Source organism: Chenopodium album, chromosome 6 (assembly GCF_948465745.1).
Source record: "Chenopodium album chromosome 6, dcCheAlbu1.1, whole genome shotgun sequence".
Taxonomy (NCBI): Eukaryota; Viridiplantae; Streptophyta; class Magnoliopsida; order Caryophyllales; family Amaranthaceae; genus Chenopodium; species Chenopodium album.
Genome location: NC_137839.1, coordinates 14,008,042 through 14,034,541, shown reverse-complemented (window position 1 = coordinate 14,034,541; position 26,500 = coordinate 14,008,042). Strand labels below are relative to the sequence as shown.

At 35.7% G+C, this 26,500-nt stretch overlaps 1 protein-coding gene and 1 pseudogene across 2 annotated transcripts; one reads left to right on the top strand and one right to left on the bottom strand.

Moving 5' to 3' along the window:
- The first annotated feature begins 9,709 nt into the window (after nt 1-9,709).
- LOC145636713 (uncharacterized) lies at nt 9,710-11,819 on the top strand. The gene is made up of 5 exons (XM_081688274.1): nt 9,710-10,285; nt 10,415-10,468; nt 10,823-11,139; nt 11,235-11,703; nt 11,793-11,819. The coding sequence occupies exons 1-5, from the start codon at nt 9,710-9,712 to the stop codon at nt 11,817-11,819; spliced, it is 1,443 nt and encodes a 480-aa protein (XP_081544400.1).
- Nucleotides 11,820-15,381: 3,562 nt separating this feature from the next.
- On the bottom strand, nt 15,382-25,478 carry LOC145635889 (uncharacterized; annotated as a pseudogene). Its single transcript, XR_014113930.1, has 9 exons — nt 25,248-25,478; nt 23,220-25,164; nt 21,726-21,841; nt 20,790-20,865; nt 20,326-20,410; nt 19,082-19,248; nt 18,150-18,293; nt 17,862-17,990; nt 15,382-15,809 (listed from the first exon to the last, which is right to left on the bottom strand). The product of XR_014113930.1 is annotated as an uncharacterized LOC145635889 (transcript).
- Nucleotides 25,479-26,500: the final 1,022 nt, after the last annotated feature.

The window sequence follows — 26,500 nt, the reverse complement described above, 5'->3', positions numbered from 1 at the left end:
TTCATTACTTTTCAATAAACAATTAACTCCACTATCTTTCTTTTATAATTATTTAATAACTCAAGTACCCCACTTATCTCTTATTTTATTTAAGTCAATTAAATTGCCTAAAACTATGTGTCGGTCAAAGTGTAACAATTACTAAAACACAAAAGAAGTAGTATTAATTATTAACATCTTATACATTTTCTGCAAAAAGGAAAAAAAAAATCATCTTATACTTGTATGAAGTATTAATTTGGGTAGGTTTCCAAAAGAAATTAAAAAAAAAAGGTATTAATTTGGGTACACATTATTTATTTTGTTATATCACTTTAACAAATTACTTTTCTACCCATAATCAATCTTGTTATCTTGTAATTTCTCAAAATTTCCCACTTATTACTATGAGTCACCCCCCATCTATACACCAACTCATGCCCACTAACTTATGCAATGTCACCTTACAAGTATTAATGGAAACCAAACAACATAATGACAAGTGACCAAGTGACAATGTAATAAATGTATAAAATTATTGTACAACAAATAATTTTAGGGTAAAATTTATTGGTGTGAAACAATCTTTAAGCTGCTATTATTTTTAGGAAAAATTGAAAAGAATAATCCCACCTTTCGCCCATCTGCTCAAAATAATCCCACCTTTTTGAATTCCAGAAATAATCCCACCTTGTAACTCCATCTTCCCAAAATGAACCTTTTACCGGTTTATAAAATTGGTAACCTATTTTAGAAGGTGACTTGACGCTTGTCACCTTCTAATTGGTCCTAATTTTAAATAATTAAAAAAATCAAAACAATTAAAAATAAAAAATCTCCCAGCCCCACGACCACCCCCTTCATCGCCACCATCACCACCATCACAACCCCCTGCCCCCCCCCCTTTATCATCGCCATCACAACCCCCTGCCCACCCCTTTATCACCACAATCACAACCCCCTGCCCACCCCTTTATCACCACCATCACAACCCCCCTGACGCCAGAACAGACATAACAGCCGCCGCTAGAACAGCCGGACCAGCCGCCTTCCTTTGTTCCCTCCCCTTCTCCGATTCCCTCTCCTTCCCCGTTCCCCCTTCCACTTCCCCGATTCCCTCCCCTGTTGGACCGATGTCGCCGATTGTTTCCCAATTCATTCGATTCAGATGTGTTTCGATTCGAAGATTAAGAGGGGATTTGGACATAGACAACCCCTTCTTTGATAATTTGGGGCGGGGATTTGAGGTCGAAACCTCAAAGCCTGACAAAACAGAATTAATGGCGATTAAGATCTCTTTTCAATCTCTCTTCGCACTGCTATGGTGGGATTTAGGTGGGCTTGGCTCAGGTGACGGGGCGGGACTGCATCTCAGGTTAGCGTGGCTCATGTGACGGGGCTGGCTGGGGCTAGGCTGGGCTTGCATCTTTGGTGGTCAGTTTGGTGGTGATAGTGGGAAGGTGGCCAGGTTAGTGTTGCTGGTCATGGTGGTTGAATGAAGGGGGTGAGGTGGAAAATGGTGGGGAACGGGCGGTGCCAATGGTGGGGAACGGTGGTGCCAATGGTGTGGTAGGGCTGCTGGGTTAGGGTGTTTGGGATTTTTTCTTTTTCTTTGGTTTTATTTTAAAAAAAAAAACAAAATAAAAAGTTTACCTGTTGAAACGGTTTGTAGGTAAAAAAGCTCATTTTGAGCAGATGGGGTGTTAAGGTGGGATTATTTCTGGAATACGCAAAGGTAGGATTATTTTGAGCAGATGTGCCAAAGGTGGGATTATTCTTTTCAATTTTTCCTTATTTTTATAACATAGTATATGTTAAAGAAGTGTTTTTAAGGGAAAAATTTTATAAAAAAAATAATATGGTTATCTTATACATTAGGGCATGTTCTCATTAACTGAAGTGAACTGAGCTGAACTGAACTTATTAGAACGGAACTGAACTTATTAGAACTGAACTGAATTGAACTTATTAGAGATGAACATAATTGAACTGAACTTATTAGAGCTGAACTCAACTGAACTGAACTTATTGAGCTGAACTGAAATGAATATTTTATAAGAGAAGGAAATTAGGAACTAAACTTATTAGTGCTGAACTGAACTGAACTGAACTGAACTTATTAGAGTTGAAATGAACTGAACTTATTAGATCTTAACTTAACTAAACTGAAATGAACTGAAAATAACGTATCAGAACAAGCCCTAAGAGTGATATATTTCTTATAAAACGACAACTTTATTATTTAAGAAAATAAGTAACTATTTTTATGTCGATGGAACATTTGATAATTTTATAGTAATTCCGCTCATTGTACAATTACACTTTCCTATTTAAAAATCTACTAAATCCAACCGTTAGAGACCTTTAGGGTTTAAAAATTAAAATTACAAAAAGTTTTGATCATAATTATGCTAAAGTCATAATCATAATGAAACTTAACTTTCGTTTGTCCACCCAAAAGAATATAAATGGGGACACAAACAATATAAAGTGTGAATATAAAAACACTCCTAATAAAAAGAAAATACACTTTGATGCTACCAAATAATGATGGCAACTCTATAGAATTGAAGTAGCTTTTATTAATATATTTACACTTCGTATTCAATAATGTGATCACAAAATATGTTTAACTCCGTCATTTATGGACCAGCTGAGCATGCGGCTGCTCGAATTATTTCATAAGTGGGTGGGCCCAATAAGGCTATGGTATGGTATGGTATGGCCTTTTCTTGTTGTCACTTTGGAATAAATTCGATTTCATTTGTTTTAAATGGAATAAATTCAAATTACTTTTGTTGAAATTTGGCAAACTAGTTTTATTAACGTTAGTGGCCTTAGCTTCTTGTGTGTAAAAGCATACAAATTTGGTTGTAGAGCTTTAACTTGTTCCAAGTGTTGTATTATCTGGAGAAATCATTGCCATGTGGTAGTCAATCTGACATAAATGTAGTAGCCACATGTAATAATCTATGAGCTTTGTTTAGTTTATATTGTTTCATGCTTTAGTTATAAAATCAGTTTTAAGTTAGGATAGAATCATATTAGGAGAAAAAAAAAAATACTCCATATATACTTTAGGAAATTTTGTTTTTTACCACCTTACAAACGCACTAAAATCTGTTTTACCACCTCCCAAAAAAAAAGTATTACTTTACCACCTTATAAAATAAATAAATATAGGTTTTACCACCTCCACCTGACTCCGGTGACGGAAAGTTGCTGTGGGTCCCACCATTTATCATTTCCCTCCACATTTAAGACAAAAAATACGATACCTCTCTTTCTTCCTTTTCTCACCTTCGCCTCTGAATTCTCACCTCTCTCCATCAATTCTCTCATCAATTTTTCTCTGAAATTCAACCTTTCACTCTCTCTCCTCTCATTTTCTGATCTTTCTCAAAAAGTAAACCCTAAGTCGCACAGTTCTTCACTCAGCAAGAGTAGTTGGGACCACAATTTCGAAGCCACTCAGCGAGGTTTCTTTCATCTTCAACGCGTAAAGGTCCAAAAGCTTGAGTCTTTGCTGACAAAGAATCTCGAACTCTGACAAAAGAGGTATTTTTTAGCTCCTTACTGTACTTTGTGTGGGTAATTGGGAGTAATTTGGGGTAAAATTTGCTGTTTTTGGGAATATGTGAATTAAACAATTATAAACCCTAATTCTGCGAATCTTTGACTTGATTAAACTGTGTTATTGTTAATTAATTAGTTAATTAGGGTTATATATATATGTTAATTGTTAATTAAGTGCACAGTGTAGCCTAATTGGTCTTGCATGTTGTAATTTGTGAGTAGTTGTAAATTGGATTGATTAATTGTTCAATTAAATACTGAGATTGTGCATTGTTGTGTTTGTTTTGTTGTTGTTGGACCTCACTACTAGAATCCGGGCAAATAACGACAGTTTTTCTACGACAGCCATAAAAACTGTCGTAATATTTTAAATCTACGACGGTTTTTGTAACTGTCGTAATATTACGACGGTTTTTTAAACCGTCGTTGAGTTACGACAGTGTTTAGCCAATAAACTGTCGCAATAAACACTAAAATTAAATATTTACGACAGCTATAAACTGTCGCAACTTACGACGGTTTCAAAACTGACAGCTTATGGCTGTCGTAGAGATTTTTGTTTTTAAAAAAAATGGTATTTAAATACCCAATTCAACAAGCCCACACCAATTCCTAAATACTCTTCCGCCGTTTCATAACCACTGACTCTCTCTCCTCTCAATTTCTATCTCCTCTCCTCCCCTTTCTTTTTCTCTGTTTCGTTCTCCTCTTCTCCACCTTCCTTCAGTTCCTCTCTTCTCTCTTTCCTGATCTCTTTTTCTTTCTCCTCTCTCTTTCTCGTCCTCCTGCTTTCTTCTCTCGTCCTCCTTCTTTCTTTCTCGGTCTCCTTCTTTTTAAACTTTTTCAATTCATTTAAAAATTAAAAATGGCTAAGGTGACTAAGTAAAGTTCATGTTTTTGAGGTTTAATTTCGTGATGTTGAGGTTTTTTAGTCAAATTCGACCATAAAAATTCCAGATCTGGAGTTAATATGGTCGAATTTGACCCTTAAAACCCAAAGAACAGGAAATTTGCGAAGGTATGTTAATTATTTTCGTTCATCTTCGTTTGATTTTTGTTTAATTTGTTTAATCTTTGTTAAATTATTTTGTCTTTTATTTTCTTTTGATTTTTTGTGGCATTTTTGTTTGAATTTTGTACTCTTTTTTTTTTTTTTTTTTTTAATTTCTGTTACTTCATTAATTTTTTGTTTGATTTTCTTGATTTTTGATTATTTGATGTTTATTTGTATTTCTTTTTTGATGTTTGTTATTTTAATGTATTTTTTTCATTTACCTTTGTTTATTAGTTTGGGTTTTCTTTGATTTTGTTTGTTGGGGTTTAATTTTTAGATCTTAGTGTTATTATTTTTTTTTTTGTGCAAGGTTAGGGGATTGTCGGTGGTGGTGGAGTTAACAGGTACGGGGAGTTGTTGGATTTTAGATTTTTTGGTTTAATTTCATATCTAGGGTTGTTTGTGGGTTTGTATGTGTTATCTGGGTTTAATTTGGAAAATGTGTGGGCGGCGCTAGGTGGTTTATGATGGCGGTTGGTGATGGTTACGGGTTGTGCGGCTGGGTTACCGTAGGCGAAAGAGTTAAACGAGAAGATGCTGGGTTGGGGGGTTTTGTTGTTTTTTTTTATTATTTTTTTTTATTTTTTGCGACGGCTTTTTGCGACGGCTAGCTGTCGTTAAAATTTGTTTTTGCGACAGTTTTCATGACTGTCGTAAATTTGCGACGGTTTTAAGCTGTCGCAGATGAATTATTGCGACAAAAAATGGGACTGTCGTTGAAATTAGTAAAACCGTCGTAAAAAAAGTTTGCGACAATGCCGATCGCGACAGACTATTTACGACAGTTTACTGTCGCAACTATTTTTTGCGACAGTTTTTTCTACTTTTGCGACAACTTTTGGCTGTCGCAAAATAGCTTATTTCTTGTAGTGCCTGTTACAGCTAGGATGGACAAAGTGAACCTTAAAATGACATTGGGGGGTGCATTTATACCCTCCTTAGTTGGTAAAAATAGAAGGGTGTTAAATTGGGATGGTGGTTGGGTTTATGTGAGGAAAAATGTTACTGTTTCTAGCATAGATGTACACTACCTGAGGGAGTCAGCTATACATGGTTTTGTGTATGCTACTGTTAGGGTGCCTAAGGGATTTAGTTGTTGGTATAAACAGAAAGGGAGGTCTTGGGTAACTGGTAAAAGGGAGTTGAATAGTGATGATGAGGTAAAGGGGTTCCTTAAGACAGTGAATAAAGATGGGGAAATAGAGATGTATGTGACTAGCCATGAGCCAATTCAGGCAACTGAGAAAACACCATTTAAGCTTATAGATGGTAATGAGTTGACTTCAAAAGAGAGGAGCAGACTAAAAAAGAAGTTAGGTGGGCCTAGAATACTTAAGACAGGCCCAAAGGATACTAGCTTAGAAGTTAGGAGAAGCCCAAGTTTAAAAGGGATTGTGATTCATGACAAAGAGGCTGAGGACAGGGGTGAAAGGGTGCATACAACTACATATAGAGTGACAGCAAAAGATAAGGGAAAGGGAAAGTTAGGTGAGGGAGCTTTTGGGAAGTTTACTACAGCTGAAAAGGGTAAGGGAAAGGTTCTTTAGGGAGTTGTTGGTGCTAGATCTGGGGGTGAAGAACCTAGGAAGCAAGGTGCAGGCAAGAAGAAGCAAGGTGTAGGGAAGAAGTTGGTGTTTGAAGATGAGTACCGTGATAGGGAGGGAGGAACTGAGTCTTCTAATTCTGAGCACAGTGATCTAGGACTGGACTGGGAGGAGGGAGAAGAGGATATTTATGATGATGAAGATGATGAAGAGTGGTTGAGGCAAAACCTAGATCTGCTTAGAACTGAGGTGCAGGGCAGCTTGAAAGGTGTAGGTGAAGATCCAGAGGAGCCTAAGGATCCTAGGGTTGACATTGACAGACATCTGAAATCACTTGAAGTGAGGGTTGAAGAAGAAGCTGATGATGATTCTGAGGAACTTAGGAGCTTAGGTGGTGATTCTGATGATGACAATGGTGGTTGTACTTGGTTTAATGCTGAAACAGATTTCTCCAAGCCTATCCAATTTGAAGTGGGTTTAAAGTTCAGCAATGTTCAAGTGGTGAGGAAAGCTTTGAGGCAACATGCAATTGAGAACATGTATGAGTACTACCTATTGCATAATGACAGCAAAAGGATAACAACTTTGTAATCCCCCGTATTTTTAAATATTTTATAAATGAAAATTTATTTTATTTATAATATTTATTTGTTATTTTTCATAATTTAATTTTAAAAGTTTCAAATTATTAATCTGGGTCGAAAATTATTTGAACAAATTATTTTATGCACCTTTATTCTACAATTTATGTCCAATCACAGAAGCCTAACCCATTTGTTTACTTAATCGACCCATTATTTTTATGAGGCCCAATCTTTCTTTTTACCCTACAATAATTCTCTCCTATAAATACCCCATGAATCTCCAAAAATTTCCCACACAAAAAGGTTAGTCTTATTTTCATCCTCCTTTGTTTCATTATTTTGCTTAATGTTAATTTAATTGTTTTGGATTTTGATTTTAGTATAAAGATTATATTTTTAGTATCAAATTATATTTTAATGGTATAAAGATTATAAATTTCAGATTATATTTATGTTATAAATTTCATATTTTATGAATTATAAACATAGGGTTTCAATTTATTGAAAATCATGATTTTAGGGTTTTTATGAACAATTGATTTAGGGCTTTTATAGTAATGATGTTTTGAAATTTTTGGTGATTATAACTACTGATTAGTTTAAATTAATTCCATATTATTTTAAACACTTAAATTCGTGTTTTAATTTTAAGATTTCCGTTCATTAATATTAATCCCGTTTTAATCCCGATCAGGTTCTAAACTCATCCGATTTTGACAAAAAAGTAGTGTTTTCCATGTGGAAACAGCGTTTTAAGAAAGATTCACTACCTTTGGTAGTGAGCACTACCCTCTCGTGGCCAAATTCAGCCTCTAAATATGATTTTCGGGCAGTCTTTTATTTTAACGAAGTTTTTTTATAATTAAAATATTATCCTTGAGTTTGATTGATAAAATTAATTATGTTTAAAGTTAATTAAGCATAAGTATATGTTTTTTATTGATGTTTTAAGTGCTAGAAATAGTTTCTAAGTACTACTTTTGATGTTTTATAAAGAGGGTTTAATCACCCATTAAAAAGGGAGATTATTAGGGGTTTTTAAATAATTTAAAGATTTTTATTAAACTTTAAACTTGCTGTAATTTCATGTATAAGAGTGTATTTTAAGGTTTTTATGAAGAAAATTTAAAGAACTATATATAAGCCTTTAATTTTAACTAAAGGGAAGGTTTTAAAGTGTTGTTTGATTTGGATTTTGAAGGTTTTAAAGTAAGTTAGTATTGCTGTAAATTTGATTGATTGGGTATTGATTGAGATGTTATTATTTGGCTTAGGAGAGGAGTTTATTGAAGGTGATTTCTAGTTAGTAAAGTGGCATACCAATTCGTTTGCTCAAGGTACGTACAAGTTACGAAACCTTTCTTTTAGGTGCATGTTTAAGGACGACGGATCGAGAACTTAGTATCATGTATAGGGATGACTGAGTTAAATTGTTTGGTTATACATTGTGAATTTCATATGACGTGCACTATTTTATATTGCAAGTATTATTTGTGCTCTAATTATGCAAGGTGCGCTTAGAGGCAAAGGTATATGATTGGTGTAATGATTAATTTATTACTCATTCATGATTATGCAAGCAGGATGAGTAAAGGAAGAATTTAAGTCTTCTAAGACGAGGTTAAGGTTTTGGGGTGCCTTATTCACTCAAGGTGTTTATACACCGAGGAAGTAAAGGAATAAATAATAAATGTTGCTTGCCACTAATAAATCAAGAATTGAAATTGAAAAGTTGTTTTACTTGATTGAATTGATATTGGATTGATTGTATTGTTATGCATATGAGTCATCACCAAGTCTAAACCTGTAAATCACGTAAAGTGCAAGATGGATGAGCAATAAAACTCTGGATTGGTGCACTTCTGGAGTAATGACAATCAGGGGTTGGGGTACATGGGGTATTAGCCGTGTACTTTCTCGAGGCCATCTGATCTACGAGTCTCTTATTTCAAATATATTTTTTTTAAAATTAGGAGTTAGGTGAGATCTCATACTAACTACGGTCACGGAGTCGCGCCCGTGGTCGTTGGATGTTTATTGATGTTTCCGAAAGGAGGCATGGGGTTTTTCTTTTATTGATGTTCTAAATGGAGCATGGGTTGGACAACCTTGTCTATTGCGTAATCCAATGAATAAAAATAATGATTTACCTATTATTAATTAATGGAGTCTTAGTAATATAAATAGTTGAGTTGTGTGTTGAGTCTATAATTTAATGATGCATGATGATTGATTATTAGTAGCATGTTATGGATTTCTTAATTTATTTTGCAGCTTGTATGTACTCAGCTTTGCTGATTGCGTGCTTTGTGTGTCTTTCTTTGGTCATGGCCTTCGCCTTTCAATGACCCTGTGACGATCCAATTTTTACACTTGTAATATTGGGGAGCAGAATTACCACAGGTTCTTACACATGCAGCATTCATCAGGGTTGTGGGATCTTGAGTAGAGAGTTGGTTGTTTGCATTTTATTTCTTTTGCAAGTTTGAATTTATTTTAATTCGATTTTATTCGACACTATTTCTTTTGGGTTTGAATTTATTTGAACACTGAATATAATCACTTACTACTTTTATTGGGTTTTGAATAAGGGCCTTAATGGTTCCAAGTTGTATGACTTAATTTGGTTTCATTTGTTGGTTTTGAAACTTATTTATAACTGATTTAGTTTTTCCGCTGCTACTTTCTGATAAAGCCTCAACATTTGAACACGTGGCGGTAGCACGCCAGTAATTCTCTTGAATATTGTTCAGGGTCCTCACAGGTTTAAAGAGAGAATTATTGGGGTGTTACAAGCTTACTGTAGAAGAAGGTGTAGCTGTCAGTACAACAAGAAAAGTTGTAGGTTGGTTCAGTGTAATTGTGTGAAAGGGAGGAAGTGTAGATTTAAGTTCTATGCTTCTAGGTTAGTGAAATCAGATGCTTGGCAGATTAAGTCTTTAGTGTTGAAGCATAGGTGTGTTAGGACAAAGATGAACAAGAAGTTGACAGCTGAATTTCTGGCAGACAGGTACTTAGAGGAGTTTAGGAGTAACCTAGGGTGGAAGATAAGACAGATTCAAGAGAGGGCATTGAATGATTTGGGGATAAAGGTTGGGTATTACAAGGCCTGGTTGGCAAGGAGCAGGGCCAAATTGGTAATTTATGGGAGTGTAGCTGAGCAATATGCTAGGGTATGGGACTATGGGAAAGCTTTCCTAAAGTACAACCCAGGCAGCAGTTGCAATGTGGTTGTGGATACAATGGATCAGATACAGAGGCCAATCTTCATGAGAATGTACATTTGCCTTGCTCCACTGAGTTTTGGGTTTGTCTCTGGTTGCAGACCCATCATTGGGGTGGATGGTTGCCACCTTAAAGGAGCATATCCTGGGAAAATATTGGTGGCTGTAGGTAAAGATGGAAATAACAACATATTTCCAATAGCCTGGGCAACATGTGAAAATGAGAATAAGGAGACCTGGGTGTGGTTTCTTCAAAGTCTGATGGAGTCACTAGGCTGCTTTGATAAAGGACATGGCTTGACTTTCATGTCTGATTGGCAGAAAGTAAGTATCTTCTTTCTGGTTTTTGCTTTTTTTCTTTTTTTTTTTTTTTTTTTTTTTTTTTTTTTTTTTTTTTTGTTTGTTTGTTTGCATTTATATGGTTTAACTTTTGTGTCTTTTGTAATATGCTAGGGTTTGATTGAAGCATTTGCTGAAGTTGTCCCAAAGGCAGAGCTGAGGTTCTGTGTGAGACACATTTGGGCAAATTTCAAATTGTAATTTCATGGGGCCACTTTCAAGGAGCTTTTTTGGGCAGCAGCTAGGGCAAGCACAATGGTATATGCCTTCACTTTGACCCATTCTTTGTAAATTTGTGTTTGCATATTCTTTGCATATTCTGTGTGTGTTTGTGTGTGTTTGTGTTTGCATGTGTGTGTTTTTACTGTATATTATTTGTACAGTCTAGGATATTTGTGTTTGCATGTGTGTGTATACAATTTGGAGTATTGAATTTGGCATTGTTGTATATCATAAGTTTGACATTGCTGTACAATTTGGAGTATTGAATCTATGCTGTGTGTCTTTGTGTGTGTGTGTCAGTTTGAATTTGAGGTGGCTATGGAGTCAATTCACTTCCTGAATGATGAAGCTTATGAGTACCTTGCAAACATCCCCCCCCCCCACCACTGGTCTAGGCATGCTTTCTCAACTAGATGCAAGTCTAACATGTTGTTAAACAACATGTGTGAGACATTTAATGATGTGATTAGGGAAGCTAGGGACAAGCCCATTCTTACCCGAATGGAATGGTTAAGAAGGTACATGATGAAGAGAAGTAATGATAAGTGGGAGGCTGCCTCTAACTGGGAGGGTTTATTAACACCATATGTGAACAAGCTGTTTGATGGCATTGAGAAGTATGCTAGGCTTCTAGGGGAGAGACCTATGAGGTTCAGTACAAAGATGACCAGTGCGTTGTTGACTTGTCAAATAGGACATGCACTTGCTATAGGTGGGAGTTGACAAGGATACCCTGTACCCATGCTTATGCTTGCATTTTGGACAAGAGGGAGGACCCAGAGTTGTATGTGCATGTGAACTATTATAGGGTCACTTACCTAGATGCATATGAGTCTCCCATAGCTGCAATGCCTGGTTCAAAGCATTGGGAAAGGGTCCAGCTTAGAGAGCCTTTGCCACCTGTGATAAAGGTTCAGCCAGGCAGACCAAAAGCAAAAAAAAGGAAGCTTGAACAAGGTGAAGGGTCTTCTGCTGTTACTTCTCAGGGGGAAAAACAAAAGATCAAAAAGCAATGTAGCAACTGTGGTGGGTTTGGACATTATGCCAAAACCTGTAAGCAAGGTCCTGCACCAGAGAAACCACAACAGGCTGCACCAAATCCCAAAGGGGGAAGGCCACAGCTGCAGACAGCTTGGATGAAAGAGCAAAGGAAGAAAAGTGAGGCTAAAGCTGCAAAACAGGTATATACATGCAATTTTGCATTCATTGTATGTGTTTTAGGTTGAGTAACAATCAGCAATTGATGACTTCTGTTCTTTTTGAAATGCAGGCTGCATTGACAATGCCAAAACCATAGACTACTACTGCAGCAGCATCATCCCAGCCTACAGCAAATGCCCCAGCAACTTCAGCACCCTATCCATCTCTAAGTCAACCCACCACCAGAGGCAGAAAAAAGAGCTCAAGTCAACCCCAACCATATGAGTTTTCATCTCAGCCAGCCCAAGCAACAGAAGCAAGGCCCAAGCTGCCAGTTACCAGGAGCAGGACAAAGAATTTGAACAGTTTGTAATAGTTTAGAGAATTTGTACTTCATGAACAGCTTAGTTTTTTAAGTAATTTCATGTGTGTAGTTGGACAACTTAGTTTTTTTTAAGGTGAACTTATGTAGTGCTCTTTTGCTGCAAAACTTTCTCAACATTTTGTATGCATATGTGAATATGCCTTTTGCTACTAAAATGAATGGGAATGACTAAATTAAGCACTACAAGTTAGAGCAACCTTTTCAATACATTTCATTTCATTTGATTAAGCAAATATTCAAATACATAACATGAAATGGTAACCCTAACAAAAGCCATAATACCTTGCCTAAATTTCCAAATGTCCACACTAATCCTAAGATCTAGCAAAATACAAGGCCATAACCAAACCTAGGAAACAAAACACAACAACACCCATAAACATAGCCAAATTCTTTGATGATCCTTCATTTCCATGAGTCTCCATGCTCATCTTCTTCCTGTCAGAATTCAGTGCCTTACACTTGATCTTCAAGGAATCAATCTCATTCAAAAAGCATCTCCTCTGCCCACTAACATCATCTACTTCCCTCTTCAAGTCATTAATCTCACCCTTCATCAATTTCTTGTCAAGTATTAAGTTGTTAATCACCTCTGTTTGCCATGGTGTTCCATTTGGCTGATCCAACCACTCAAAGGCTTTACAACCCCTTGTCTCTGTCACAGGGTCATAGAACTTGCAGGACCTGAACTTGCGTCCCGGATTCTCCCTAGTCCAGGAAGTAAGCCTTGCCATGGGTACTCCGCATTGACATTTTTTTCTTTTGATGGTGAATAACTTATGGAAGACATTTCCTGCAACAATTGGGAAGCACCATCATCAACATTACTCCCAATTGAACAAAATTACCATTGCCATACCCTAATTACAATAATCAATTCAAATTTAAAAAACCCCAATTCAATTGAAACTAACATGAACCCTAATGTTAAAAATACGAAATTGGGGCTCAATTCTTAAGTCATATCCACAATTAAAATCAAACATCACATTTGCGACATAATTCAGACAACAATTGCAAAAATTTGCTATGAATTCATCTTATTCGAGATTTAATTGAACAACGTACCTCCTTCCAATTTATGTCTCAGTGAACTTTGTTAATTGAGCACAAATATGGAACAAATCGATGCTGGGAATGCTAGGGCACAGTGAAATTGAGCTTTTTGGAAGCAAATCGAAAAAAAAACCCAAAATCAGTGGATTTTTTTCAACAAATTGGTAAAACGGGTTATTTACAACGGAAAATCGAGGAAGAAAGGGCCAAATTTTAAAAAGTAGCCGTTAGAATGGGACCCACAGCAACTTTTCCGTCATCGGAGTCAGGCGGAGGTGGTAAAACCTATATTTATTTTTTTATAAGGTGGTAAAGTAATACTTTTTTTTGGGAGGTGGAAAAACATATTTTAGTGCTTTTGTAAGTACTTTATTAATAAATATAAGCCTATTTTTCAAAAAAAAAAAATAAAATAAATATAAGCCTAGACTAGATCAAATCAGACGAGAATTTTCTTCATATATGAAGAATTTTCTATCAATGTTAAAATGAATTATAATGTTTGAAAATTCATTTGTGAGATATGTAATATTACTAAACTACCAATTTTGTAAATATCTAGGCATTATTATATCTCTTAAACGTTCAAGCCACTTAGACTATTTTCCTCTTTTAGACAAAACTTGTTCTAAAATTAAAGGTTGGCAAGCCAAACTTTTAAACATGGCGGGAAGATACACTATAATTAAATCAGTTTTAAATTCTTATCCGGTTTATGCCAAGCAAACTATTTTTTTTCCTAAATCGGTTCTTTCTCACTTTCAAAAGTATTGCAAACAATTTCTTTCGAATAGAATTAATAGAACTAAATTTATCCCTCGTACTAATTGGAAGGTTCGTTGTTTGTAATCCGGCTAATCCCATGGCAAAGGGTGGCCTATGTATTAGAGAATTGGGTAGATGGAATTTAGCTTTCATTGCTAAGTTATGTTGGAAGATCCTTATTTAATATTATAAGTTTTGGGTTCAAATTTTTAAAAATAAATATCTTAAATATTCTAATTTCCTAGATTACTTTTGTAAACCCAATGATTCTATCATCCCGAAATACATTTTGTTGGAAGAAACATTTTAAAAAAATAATCATGATAAACATTAAACCTTGACGTTGCTGATATTCATCTTGTTTAATTTTCTGCTGTTGCACCTACTATTTCCGTCTTTAATAGTTAATGTAGTTATATTTTACATGTTTGTAAGCTAAACTTATCTCATTTAAATGATATATAAAGAAAGTATAATTCACAATAATTATCGAAGTATTTTAAATCAATTGATAAGAGAGGATAGTACTAGCATGATTAGTTCAAAAATTTGCCATCTGATGCTAGTTAATTTTCAAATTACAAAGCCCAACGTCAAGCTACTATTTAAGATTTAAAACATGCTCCACCTATTATGTATGCTTCAAGATATCAATACATTTCAATTTGTGGGTTTTTTTTTTTCCGTGTGAAGAATTTACCATACACGGTACATTGTACGACTAACCCAAATGCTGATGAAGCGATGACCAAAAAAGTAATCAATTGCATTGTACCGTTCACAATTTTCAACGAAATCGACGATCATTGCTAGTAATAAGCACACGTTTGAACCATCCAATTCTTTTTAAATATAAATTATACATCATGCAATACAAAAGAGAAACAATGTTATATTTTGTATTATTTATGTAATACCCTACATTCAAATAAAATCATAAAGAGGATTTATTTAAGTTTAATGAACATTAGCTTATATAGTTTTTTTTTTTTTTTGTTTTTTGGTTTTTTTTTTTTTTTTTTTTTTATTTTTTACAGCAACTTATATAGTTAAATGTTATAAAAATAATGACAAATGTTTTTGTAATTACATTTAAATGATTAAAGTTTATTCAAGCTCCAGTATAAAATCAAAAGCAAAATCAAACAAACCAAATCCTTAAGAAGTCATATTCAGAATGTTTTTATTTTTATTTTATTTTATTTTTTTAATTTATTATTTTTATTTTCAAACCAACCGATACGCAAAAGCAAACTCAAACAAACCAAATCCTTAACAAGTCATAATCAGAATGATATGTATTTATTTATTTATTTATTTTAAATTTCAAACCAACTGATGCTCAATTCAGATCACCAGATCAGCTTGTTCGCTGCTCTACATGTGTGCTTGTTTGGTACTCAATGTTGATAAATGAATAAAAAGTGTTACGCTTGCATGTTTGTTGTCTTGAGGCAAAAGTGTGTTGCACATTCCAAGTTTACAGATGGGTCTTGATTTAGCATCACTTAGATCAGTTAAATGGGCACAAATTAAAGATAAGTGTCATCATCCTGTAATTTTGGTTTTATCTACAGGGGTAAAAAATTTGCATCATGGTATCATCAAGTAGTATTACGGAGTATTACAATAGTACAGACTACAGAGCTCATAAATGTCTGTCAAATGGAGGATTTGGGGTTGGGGCGTACATATGGTTACATGACCCTTAAAATCATTTTTCCTCTTATTGCTTAGTAATGGCTTTGCAGATCAAAGATTCTAACTATCTAAAAAAACCTATCTTTTTTGTACAAGTGACACTATAACAGTCACGTGATCAAGCTTGCCACCACTGTATCCAGGATGACCAGCCGCCTTTGCTGCATCAGCAAAGGGACTTCTTGCAGATTCTGACCTCCCCACTTCTGCTGCTGTGGTTGCTAAGAGTTCTGCTAGGTCCTGATAACAGAGAAGGGAAGAAATATAAGATTCAAAGTTAGTTATCAATGGATGGGGAAAGCCACCTTTAAGGGCAGTGAATGAGCCAGCAAATGAGGAATACTTCGGTGCTGATGAAGTGAAATAAAACAAATTGATTTTAATCAAGCTTTTTACAATAATGCGACTGACCTCTGCTATCAATTAATCACAAAAGTAGCTTTGTATGTAGTTTATTTTCAAGGTTGAAGTTTGGAATATAGGCTCCTAAGGGGTGGATGCAACGTATCAGCTACATGAATGCAATTAAGAAAACCTAGGCAAATGCAGCACCCACATATTTTCTACCAAAAATCTAGGTTTAAATATGTTGTTTCCTTGATCCTTAGCAACCAATAGGCAATTTTTTTTTTTAATTTTTAAATATTGATTCCTTATGACTGTATGAGCATTTCCAACAAGACAAGAAATTAAAGATAACAGCATACTGCCACTTGATAAGTTTTACACCTAGTATTTTCTGCAAAATACCTGGAAATTCTAGTAGCAACTTCCTACTGTTTACGGGGAGAAGGGTGGTGATGGTTGGAGGGAATGTATTGCATGTTAAAGCTTTCTTTCAACAGTTAATAGACTTTTCATTAATCTACAAAGCATCTAGGGATACGGTTATAAACATACACAACCCAGTCCCCACATCCAGATAATAGAGAAAATCTAAACTGGGTGGTGGTGTAAAGGAACAGCTACCCGGACGTATCACAATTTGCAAATTACCACTTGAATGGTGGTGAGAATTACATGTCCAGAAAGAATTGTGAGGGGTGTGTCGGTAAGGCCGTATGGGCTATATAAAATAAAATAAATAAATAAATAAAAATAAAAAGAAAGAAAATGAGAATTGACAAGAGAAAGAAAAAAAAAGTACGATCAATCAATCAAAGCCTTAATCCCACAAGTGAGGTCGGCTAACATAAATCAAATTTGATTATTCCGTATAGTCATCGACATAAATCTTCTTCCTCCATCTCTTACGATCCAATGCTTCATCCTCATGCAAATCCATAAACCTCATATCCTTCCTAACTCCTTCCAACCAAGTCATTTTGGTCTCCCTCTCCCTCGTTTAAGCCCTCCATGGTCCCACTCTTCCACTCTTCTGACCGGTGCACCCTCGGGTCTCCGTCTTACAACGTTGACGGTTTTCTCTTAGTCTATCCGTAATGCTTGCCACACCTACTTTCTTGCGAATAACCTCATTTCTGATTCTATCTCTTAGAGTGTTCCCACACATCCATCTTAACATGCGTTTAAGGAGTGATTTTTTAATTTTAGTTTTTTTCTTCAAGGATGGAAAACAAGGATCTGACCAACCAAACTTTTATAGTACAAACCAAACCGTAAAGGAGGAACAATACTATCCATAAATCCCTCACACAAAGTGCTAATTTGTTTACCTCCTTAAAGCAATGGTGAAAAAACTATCAATACTAAGGTGTTACCTGTTACTATATGAGAAGACCAAAGAATGTCAGCAAAGTCTACTACTAACTATTGTATTTAGCACAATATGAACAAAACTTAAATGTAGCTGAAATAAACAAATAATAGGTGGGTGACAAGTTATACACAATGTTATTGATGCTTAAGGACAAAATCTTCCCCTTTGTCACTTAGATGTGGACCATGTGGTTCAACCAGTCAGCCTCAGAAAAATCGAGATGTAGGCTCTTGATCAGCTTGATACTTAACGTTAGTGTGTTCAGGCAAGGGATTGTTTCAACCAGTCAGCCTCAGAAAAATCGAGATGCAGGCTCTTGATCAGCTTGATACTTAATGTTAGTGTGTTCAGGCAAGGGACTGTTTCACAGTTTCATCACTATAACTAGTTGTCCTGACCAGGTTTTAGTGTTTCAGAAAAAGAGGCTTTGCTGCCTCTCTAAATGTCTTTGAGGGAATAATTTAGCTCTAACCCAAGAAACCTACTATCTTTAATTTTGTTTTTGTTCTAAATTGAAATGGAAGATCTGATGATTTATCAGTTGAAAAAAAAATGCTACTTGAGGTACACACCTGTAAAGTCATCCCAGCTTCCAGAACTTTAGAAACCATGGAAGCAATTTCTTGATCATATAGATTATCAAAAAGGCCATCAGTTGCTGTTATGATCACATCGCCATCTTCTAAATCAATATGGTATTCCTGAAATAGAGCATAATCCCAATATTACCATCGTAAATCTCTAGCAGAATATTTAATATGACAACATAGCTGTTTCTTTTTGTCATCAAATTATTAGGAACTATAGTGCATGCCTGCAAACCCAGAGATCCAGGTTAATAGCTTTGTAATAGAGAATACCTCAGCATCTTCCACTGAATCATCACCTAAACCAATTGCATAAGGAAAACTGAACTCATGAACCATTGGAGAAGATTTTTGGACGACGGTCCCATTCCGTATTATAACAAATCACGAGTCCCCAATATTTGCCACATGGAGGACCTACACGAACAATAAATCATCAAAAAAACTGACCTCACAGAATTAAGAATTCTTACATTTAAAGCCAAAATTATGTTAGTTTCTACATTAATAAATTGAACATTCAAATTAAGGATTCACATATTCAATAGAATTCTGTCAATCCAAATAACCAAATTGTGCCGCGCTAGATACAGACATACAGTAGGGTGGATACCTGAATAAAAGAAGTTACTTTGGTTTACTGTTGATTAAAATAGAATCTTTTTGAATACTTAGAACCTCATCAGAAGATATGCAACATGCAACAAGATTGAACATATTTCCAACATTTGGATTTTACAATTCAATATACGAGGAGAGAGGACTTCTCTATTGCCAAAGACAACTAGCTTAAACCAATTCTTTTTAAGTAGATATTCATGGTATCTTGTCTATCTTCTACACTAAACCCGAGGATCCACGAATGAGTAAATAATAAGCCCACTTAAACATAGAACTTCCTATAAAATCGATATAGAGACTTTAGACATCACATTAACACATCAAGAAAATAGAATTGCTAATTAAAGGAAAAAAAAATAAAAAAAAGTAAAATGACAGAATGTAGTCATCTACAAAAGATCAACATAATTAAACCAGTTTGGCAAATATATCTTGAGACCCATACATTTTTGGGTCTTTCTCTAAGAGGATATATGATTTGTACATGTGATGAAATAACAAACCATTAAGAGATGAACAGGACATGCCCTCTAACTACTCATTACTTTAGAGTGAAAGGCAAAAAACCAACTCCGTAAAGTTACCTCTTTGTCAAAGTGAGCAATCAAAACCCTAGCTGCACCAGTAGATTGTGTTATTGCAGCACTTTGCTGGAGAAGCTGTTTAACGTTGGTTAATCTAGCACTCATGCTCTTTAGTAGCTTTTCTCAGTTTTGCATGAATTCGTGAGCATACAATCCCATGTCCACTCCTATAAACAGAAGACAAGAATCAATTAGAAAGTAATTTATCTGGAAGACTGGAAATAAGAATTCTAGACATGAAACTAAATATACTTGGATAAAGGGAAAATCCATTAGAAACTATATAAGAAAATAGTAAACTCTCATCATAATAGAAAAACAAGGAATCCCAATACAATATACTAATGTGCAATGTGATATATCTGATGATTGATGGGAAATTATCATGAAATGTACTAATGTGCATGACATATTAAGTTATCTCTTTCCAGAACACATATTTATTAATAATTCCAGCACCTGCTACAAACACAGAAAAAAGCAAATTAGGCAACTTTTACATATTACTTCCTCCATTATGAGTCCAATTAGGTATTTAATTAATTTGAATGAAAGAACATGCTACTAACAGAAGGTACGCAGGCAACAAGAGTTTCTTCAAAAACGATCGATCAATGCAATTACATGGAAAGCATGCAGTAAATGTTTCAAAGCAGCACCTCATCATGCTCTCAAGCAACTAATGGGTGCAAGAATGTAACCACTTCCATAAATTTAAGCTACAATAGCTCCTTTCAATATCATCACAGACAACACCACCATAGAGATGTAAATCTAACAAGTAGAAAAATAGGCTACTCTTTATTTTTAAGCATCCAGTTTACTTATTGACACCCCCCGCCCCCAACCCCTGAAACCTAAAAGCAACAGGGAGTAGTCACAAGATCAAGTTGGTTAACTTTTAACTATCCAGAAATCCAGGACCACAATAGAGCAAGTTGGCTCTTGATGATTACAAATTTACAATGGTGCATTATTCATCAATCAAATTCCACTTCACAATAGAATATTGTTGTTCACTGTTATCAGGCTAAACCAAATGTCTCAAGGGCCTTTTCTTGTATTTGTAGCCTAATAAAGGCATCTAGCATCAAGGGTTTATTGACAACCCCCAATTAACGGGTAATTTTGCTAGATACAAAGTTTCATAAGAGTCAATTTAGTAATGAAATGAAATTTAAAAAAACAATTCACGATAATACTATGGAGAACTGGAGAAGCCAGTTAATAATATGAGCATTCACCTCCAAGGGACCATTGACCAACGCCGTCTGCCACACCAAACCAGTTCTTGGAAACAAAATGGGCATCCTTTCCACCTGTCAAAGCCTGGAAATTATTATTCTTTGTATTACTGAACTGAACGTAGACTAAAGGTCTGAAAATCAGTTTATTAATTCTCTATCATTCACATGCAGTTATCAGGTTTCCCAATAAAATGATTTTTAAGTACAAATCTTCATTGAAAACATGACAACTTCACAAAATTCTTGTAGAAACATCAGCATGGCCTTGTCTCTATAAGTTTGCCACAAATTTCTAATTAGCTAAGCCTTATGCTTTCAGTCAATATTCTGTATATACTGGGAGTTTGACTCAACCATAGGAATTCATCTGACCTGACAGAGACACTATTTGTTCTCTCTAAAATCTTTAACAATTAAAAAAGATAATCTCATGTGGAAAGCATTAAATAGATTATCCATACCTCAGGAAAATGTTCCAATGATGCAACAGCTGATGAAAGAGAAAAGGCAGGAGATGAGGGTTCCGCTTCGTTCAGACTGAAATGGAGTAGGCATACAAGAAACAAGAAGCTAGAATAAGATGATAGCTAAAACATAACCAAGGTGGTGGTATGTGCACACATACTAACATCACCAGTAATCTACTAGATGAATTAATGAAATAAGTAATCTTATTCCTATGTTCTGTTTTAATGTTCCTGCTATCCTTTCATAGCCCCTTTCAATTTATTGTTCCTGTTTGGAATATTCCATTTTATTACCTACTATTTCCCTATATTGATCAACTAGCCCCCATTAAGAAATTCAATGCCTTTTAGCCCCCCCACTATGGCCCACCTAATGGGTCCCACACAACCCGACAACTCGACTCAACCACTTTTACATTTTCCTTTAGCGACCTTTGGTATTTCCCGAAATTGCTTGTACATTCAATAAAATGGAACAGAGGGGTTAAACTAAAGAAAAATGCAATGAGGGAAACATACGTGTATGATGATTGGCAAAGATTCTAGACACCTTGTAAATAGTTCATCTTTCCTCCTCTCCTCCCCTCCCCTCCACAGTCCTCCCCCCTTTCAAAGCATTAGCTTAAAGTCTACTTTAAAAGTCAACAATAGGAAAACTTTGAAGTAAATAAATTCCCTTTAAACCATATTCCATGCTTTAATACGGACACACTAGATGAAACAGTAACCCAAGAATGAGTGTATGAGGAATTATGCAGACTTGCAGAGAATATGCAATTATGCAAGTATATTGAATGGCAAGTATTTGATAAACTACTAGATAACTCAGGTAATAGTTACCTAAAAGTTGGGGGGGGGACCCTAATTTGCAAGGTTGCTTTAATTCAGGCAAAAAAGTATAAAGCTTTGGTAAAACGAATTTAAGTCTACCTGTCAAGACCAATTTCTGGTGAAGATATCTCTGATGTAATAGGACCCGTTGCTACCAGACTATTAGTAATATCATCACCAGATTGTGTAACAGTATTATTTATGGCATCCTGAACCTGAAAAAAACACGTCAAAAAATTTCTAGATACAAAAGAGAGAAAAGAAAAAAAGGAAAAACTTATTATTAATACAGAGGAGATGTTCTTGAGAGCCTTAGGCAAAACATAAGCTACATAGATGAAGCCCTATCGAAGTCCAAAGATATAATAATGACATAGAACATGTCTTTATTTATGGTCAGCTGTTAAAAACGGATTAATTTTACAACTCTTACTAATTACAAAGTGTGCTCAGCCTAATCATGTTAGTCCCATGCAGGATCTTTGCAAGAAACCCTGGAAAGTACCAGACATCACAAGTTATAGGAAGGACTGCTACTTTGCGCACATAAAGTGCCCCAAATCGAGCTAGTTCTCCAAACTATATATTCTCACAAGTCTCAAAGAGATAATGTATCAATTTACCAGCAACAAATCCTTTGGAAAAAGAATAGAAAGTAAAATAGTTCTTACTCCCTAAAACCATAAGTAATTCCCTTTAATTTTGCTTTGTAATATATATACACTACATAGTTAGCTATGCCTCCAAATTTAGGCTCTTCTCAGGAGATTTGCTCTTGATATCCAAGAGCAGATAATATATGACATTCCTCCAGCAAGACGATGCATAGCTCATGCAATTCATTGCAAAAGGCACGAGTCTTGGATTTCCAAATATAGTGTCTCCTTCTAGAAAATACATTCTTTAACTGGCTACATCATTGCCCCAAAGTAACTTTAAATAGTATTCTCTAATATAATTGTAAATCTGTACAACAAACTTACCACCTGGGTAATAACCTACACTGATTGTAAGTTCATTTTAGACAGACTACATAACTAAAATATTTTCGTGAAAAAGAAATGTTAATTGTTAAATAGTGAAAGTATCATAGTACGTATATTGTTAGAGATCATCTTCCGACAGGGGAAGTCCAAAAAGGTCAATTATATTAGTTTTCCTAAACAATGTCATTTAATTTACACGTGCCTTATCTAAGAAGCAAGAGATGTCAACAAGAAAAATTTCCAAGAACAATAGAAATGACAGGAAAACCACAATATTCCCAAACACTGATTGAAGCACTTTGATGCATCCACACTTTCACATGAATCAAATTAACAATCTCTTACGTGGAAGAAGGGACAACTTATTTGGAAAGCAGAAATATTATGACTATCGTTTAATCAAATTGAAACTTTCCATGTTCAGCGGTTCTCCTAGAGTCCTAGTTCGATGTGAAGATATACGAAACAACCAACCTAAACATAACCACATATCCATTTTTGCAAACATAGAAATCTCACAAGTAAACAAAAGTGATTAAATGTAAGAAGGGGAAATAATAAACTGCCTTTTCTTTTCAAAATCAGAATAACAAAATATCAGTCTAACCTTGTTTGAGTCTAAAAATGATCCCAAGCCAACAAGATCATCTTGCAACTCAGAACTCGTTTCTTCGTCGAGAATTGGTTCTGCTTCGAACTTTTTAGACATCAATTCTACTGAATCGTCATCCTCATCCATTGGTATTGGGTGATTAACCGTAAGGACACATGCCTTCTCCGTCTCATCCTCCAAAGACACTGATGTATCCTCCGCAATCTCATCCTTCACAACTGCCTTTTTAACAATCTCATCCTCCGCAATCTCGTCCTCCACAATCTCATTCTTCACAGTCTCATGCTCCAAAGATACTACCTTATCCTCCACAATGTCGTCCTTCACAATACTGCTCTTCATAATCTCATTCTCCAAAGCCACTACCTTTTCCTCACTCTCATTTTTCACGTCGCCCTTCACATTCTCATCCACCGAAGACACTACCTTATCATCCCCGATCTCACCCTCAACAATGTCGTCCTTCACAATGTCGTCCTTCACAATCTCATCTACAAAAGACACTACCTTGTCCTCAATGTCACCCTTCATAGTCTCATCCACCAAAGACCCAAGCTTATTCTCCTCAATCTCATCCTCCACAATTTTGTCCTTCACAACATCGCCCTTAATAGTCTCTTCCACCAAAGAATCTACTTTACCCTCCCCAATCTCATCCTCTACAATCTTGTCCTTCACAATGTTGCCCTTGAGAGTCTCATCCTCCAAAGACAATACCTTATCCTCCTCAATCTCATCCTCTACAATTTCGTCCTTCACAATGCCGCCCTCAACAGTCTCTTCCATCAAAGACACTACCTTATCCTCCTCAACATCATCCTCCACAATTTCGTTTGTTACAATGTCGCCCTTAACAGTCTCTTCCACCATAGACACTACCTTACCCTCCCCAATCTCGTCCTTCATAATGTTGTCCTTCATAGTCTCTACCATCGAAGACACTACCTTATCTTCCTCAATCTCATCCTCCACAATCTCATCCCTCACAATGCCACCCTTAATAGTATCTTCCACCAAAGACATCACCTTACCCTCCTCTATTTCATCCTCTACAAACACGTCCTTCACAATGTCGCCCTTTAGAGTCTCTTCCATCGAAGACACTACCTTATCCTCCTCAATCATATCCTCCACAATTTCATCCTTCACAATGTCCCCCTTCAAAATCCCATTTTCCTCCAAATACACTACCTTATCCTCCACAACACCGGCCTTCACAATCTCATTCTCCACAATGTCGTCCTTCACAATCTCATCCTCCACAATACCGCCTTTCACAGTCTCATCCTCCTCCAAAGACACTACATCACCCTCCACAACATCGCCCGCGACAGTCCCATCCTTCACATACTCATCCTCCAAAGACACAACCTCATTCTTCACAACCTCATCCTCCAAAGTTTCCACTACACCTGAAGCTTTGACATCCAAACTCATCCCACCGACATTAGACCGCTCATCAACACCATGCTCAACCTCATCATCATCACTCTTCTCCTTAGAACCTTCACTCAATCCTTCATCCTTCCCAATTACCACACCAACACTCGAATCACACATCGTAACGATGCCATTTCCTCCCTTATTCTCATACTTCCCCGCATTAAAATCACTCAAATTCTCAACTCCTACCACTGAATTTAAACCACAATTCTGCTCATCTTCAACAGAATTTCCACTAATTTGAGCATCAGACTGTAAATTAACAACATTATCAGCATTTTCCTCACCAATTTCCTTCAATTCAACACTATTCCTATCAAAATCTCCACCTTAGTCCTCTCACTATCATTCTCATCATCATTAACAACATTACCTTCTAAACCTTCATCACTTTCTCTCTCCAATTCCATTTCAATTCCACCATTATCATCCTTCAAATTTCCAGAAATTTCACTCGCATCACCGAATTTGAAACTGACACTACCATCAGCGAGCTCTGCACACGAAAAAAATAAAAAAATAAGCGTAAAAAATCACAAATAATCCTCAAAATTACTGCAATCAGGTTTTCAACAGTACCAATTCTAGAAATTATCTCAAATTGCGAAGAATCAGAACATAGTTTGGTGACAAATGAGGAGTGAAAGAATCTGCGACGAAGAGGAGCGAAGCGAACGAAGGAGAAGTTAGAATGAGGAGAGAGAGTGAGAGGTGAGAAGAGAGAGAAAATGGAGGAATTGGAAGAGAAGTTGGTGTGTAGCATATCCGCCATTGGAGGACTTGAGTAGAAGCTCGAGAGTGAGGATCAAAATTTGGTATTATCATGTTTTTTGCATTAATTATCGGTGCAAAATTACGTGGTAGGATTTAATTGGTTTAGGTTATGGTGTTTTTAAATTTTTGTGATTTGGAGAATTATCGTCACCTCTTGGACTAGACTTTTGATCAGGTCGGTTTATTTGGTTAATTGGTTAATGGATTAGATTAGGGCCTTTTCTAATACGTTGAAGTTCAGTTCAGTTCAGCTCATTTCAGCTTCTAATTTCTTTATCTTATAAAATACTCATTTCAATTCAGTTCAGTTCAATTCAATTCAGTTCAGTTCATTTCAGTTTAGTTCAGTTGAGCTGAGTTCAGTCAATGAGAGCAGGCCCTTAGTTTAATTCTAATTATTAATGGTTCGATTTGGCTAGAGTATTTTTTTTATATATATATTTTCCACTTGTCTGAACTTTGTAAAGAAGTTTTACAAATATTGTATTATATTCATTTTTGAAAAAGAAATAATTGTGTTCACACTACAAATACCTAATACTCCGTATACCCTTTCTTTTCAACCCTTACTTTTTTTTTTTGTGTATACAATCGCATAGGCAACTTTATATTTCTACCTTTCTCTCTCATCCTTTTTTCCACTACTAAAAATTTGTGTCAAGCCCTTAGGGTGCAATAATAAAAGAACGGAGGAAGTATATGATTTTAATCCAAGTCTATTTGTAATCGGGTTGGGTTTGTAGCAGGTTAGGCTAGAAGCCTAGGTGTGGGTTTACCTGAGTTGATTCGGGTTCGAGTTCATATCAATTCAAGTCATAAGCAGATAGGATCTTAAATGTGTTGGGTTAGTAGGTTTGTAGTTGGGTCAAATTAGGTTAAGTTGGAGGTCTTGACACGATTTCATTTTGAGGAAGGGTTAAATAGGGCTAGTTAAGAAATGTAGCGGGTTGGTTCGATGTTGTTAATTTTTAGTCGGGTTGTAAATTATTTGGGTCATATTCGACTATGGTTGAAACAATAAGGTTGTATTGTACATGAGCTTTGTTGAATTATATATA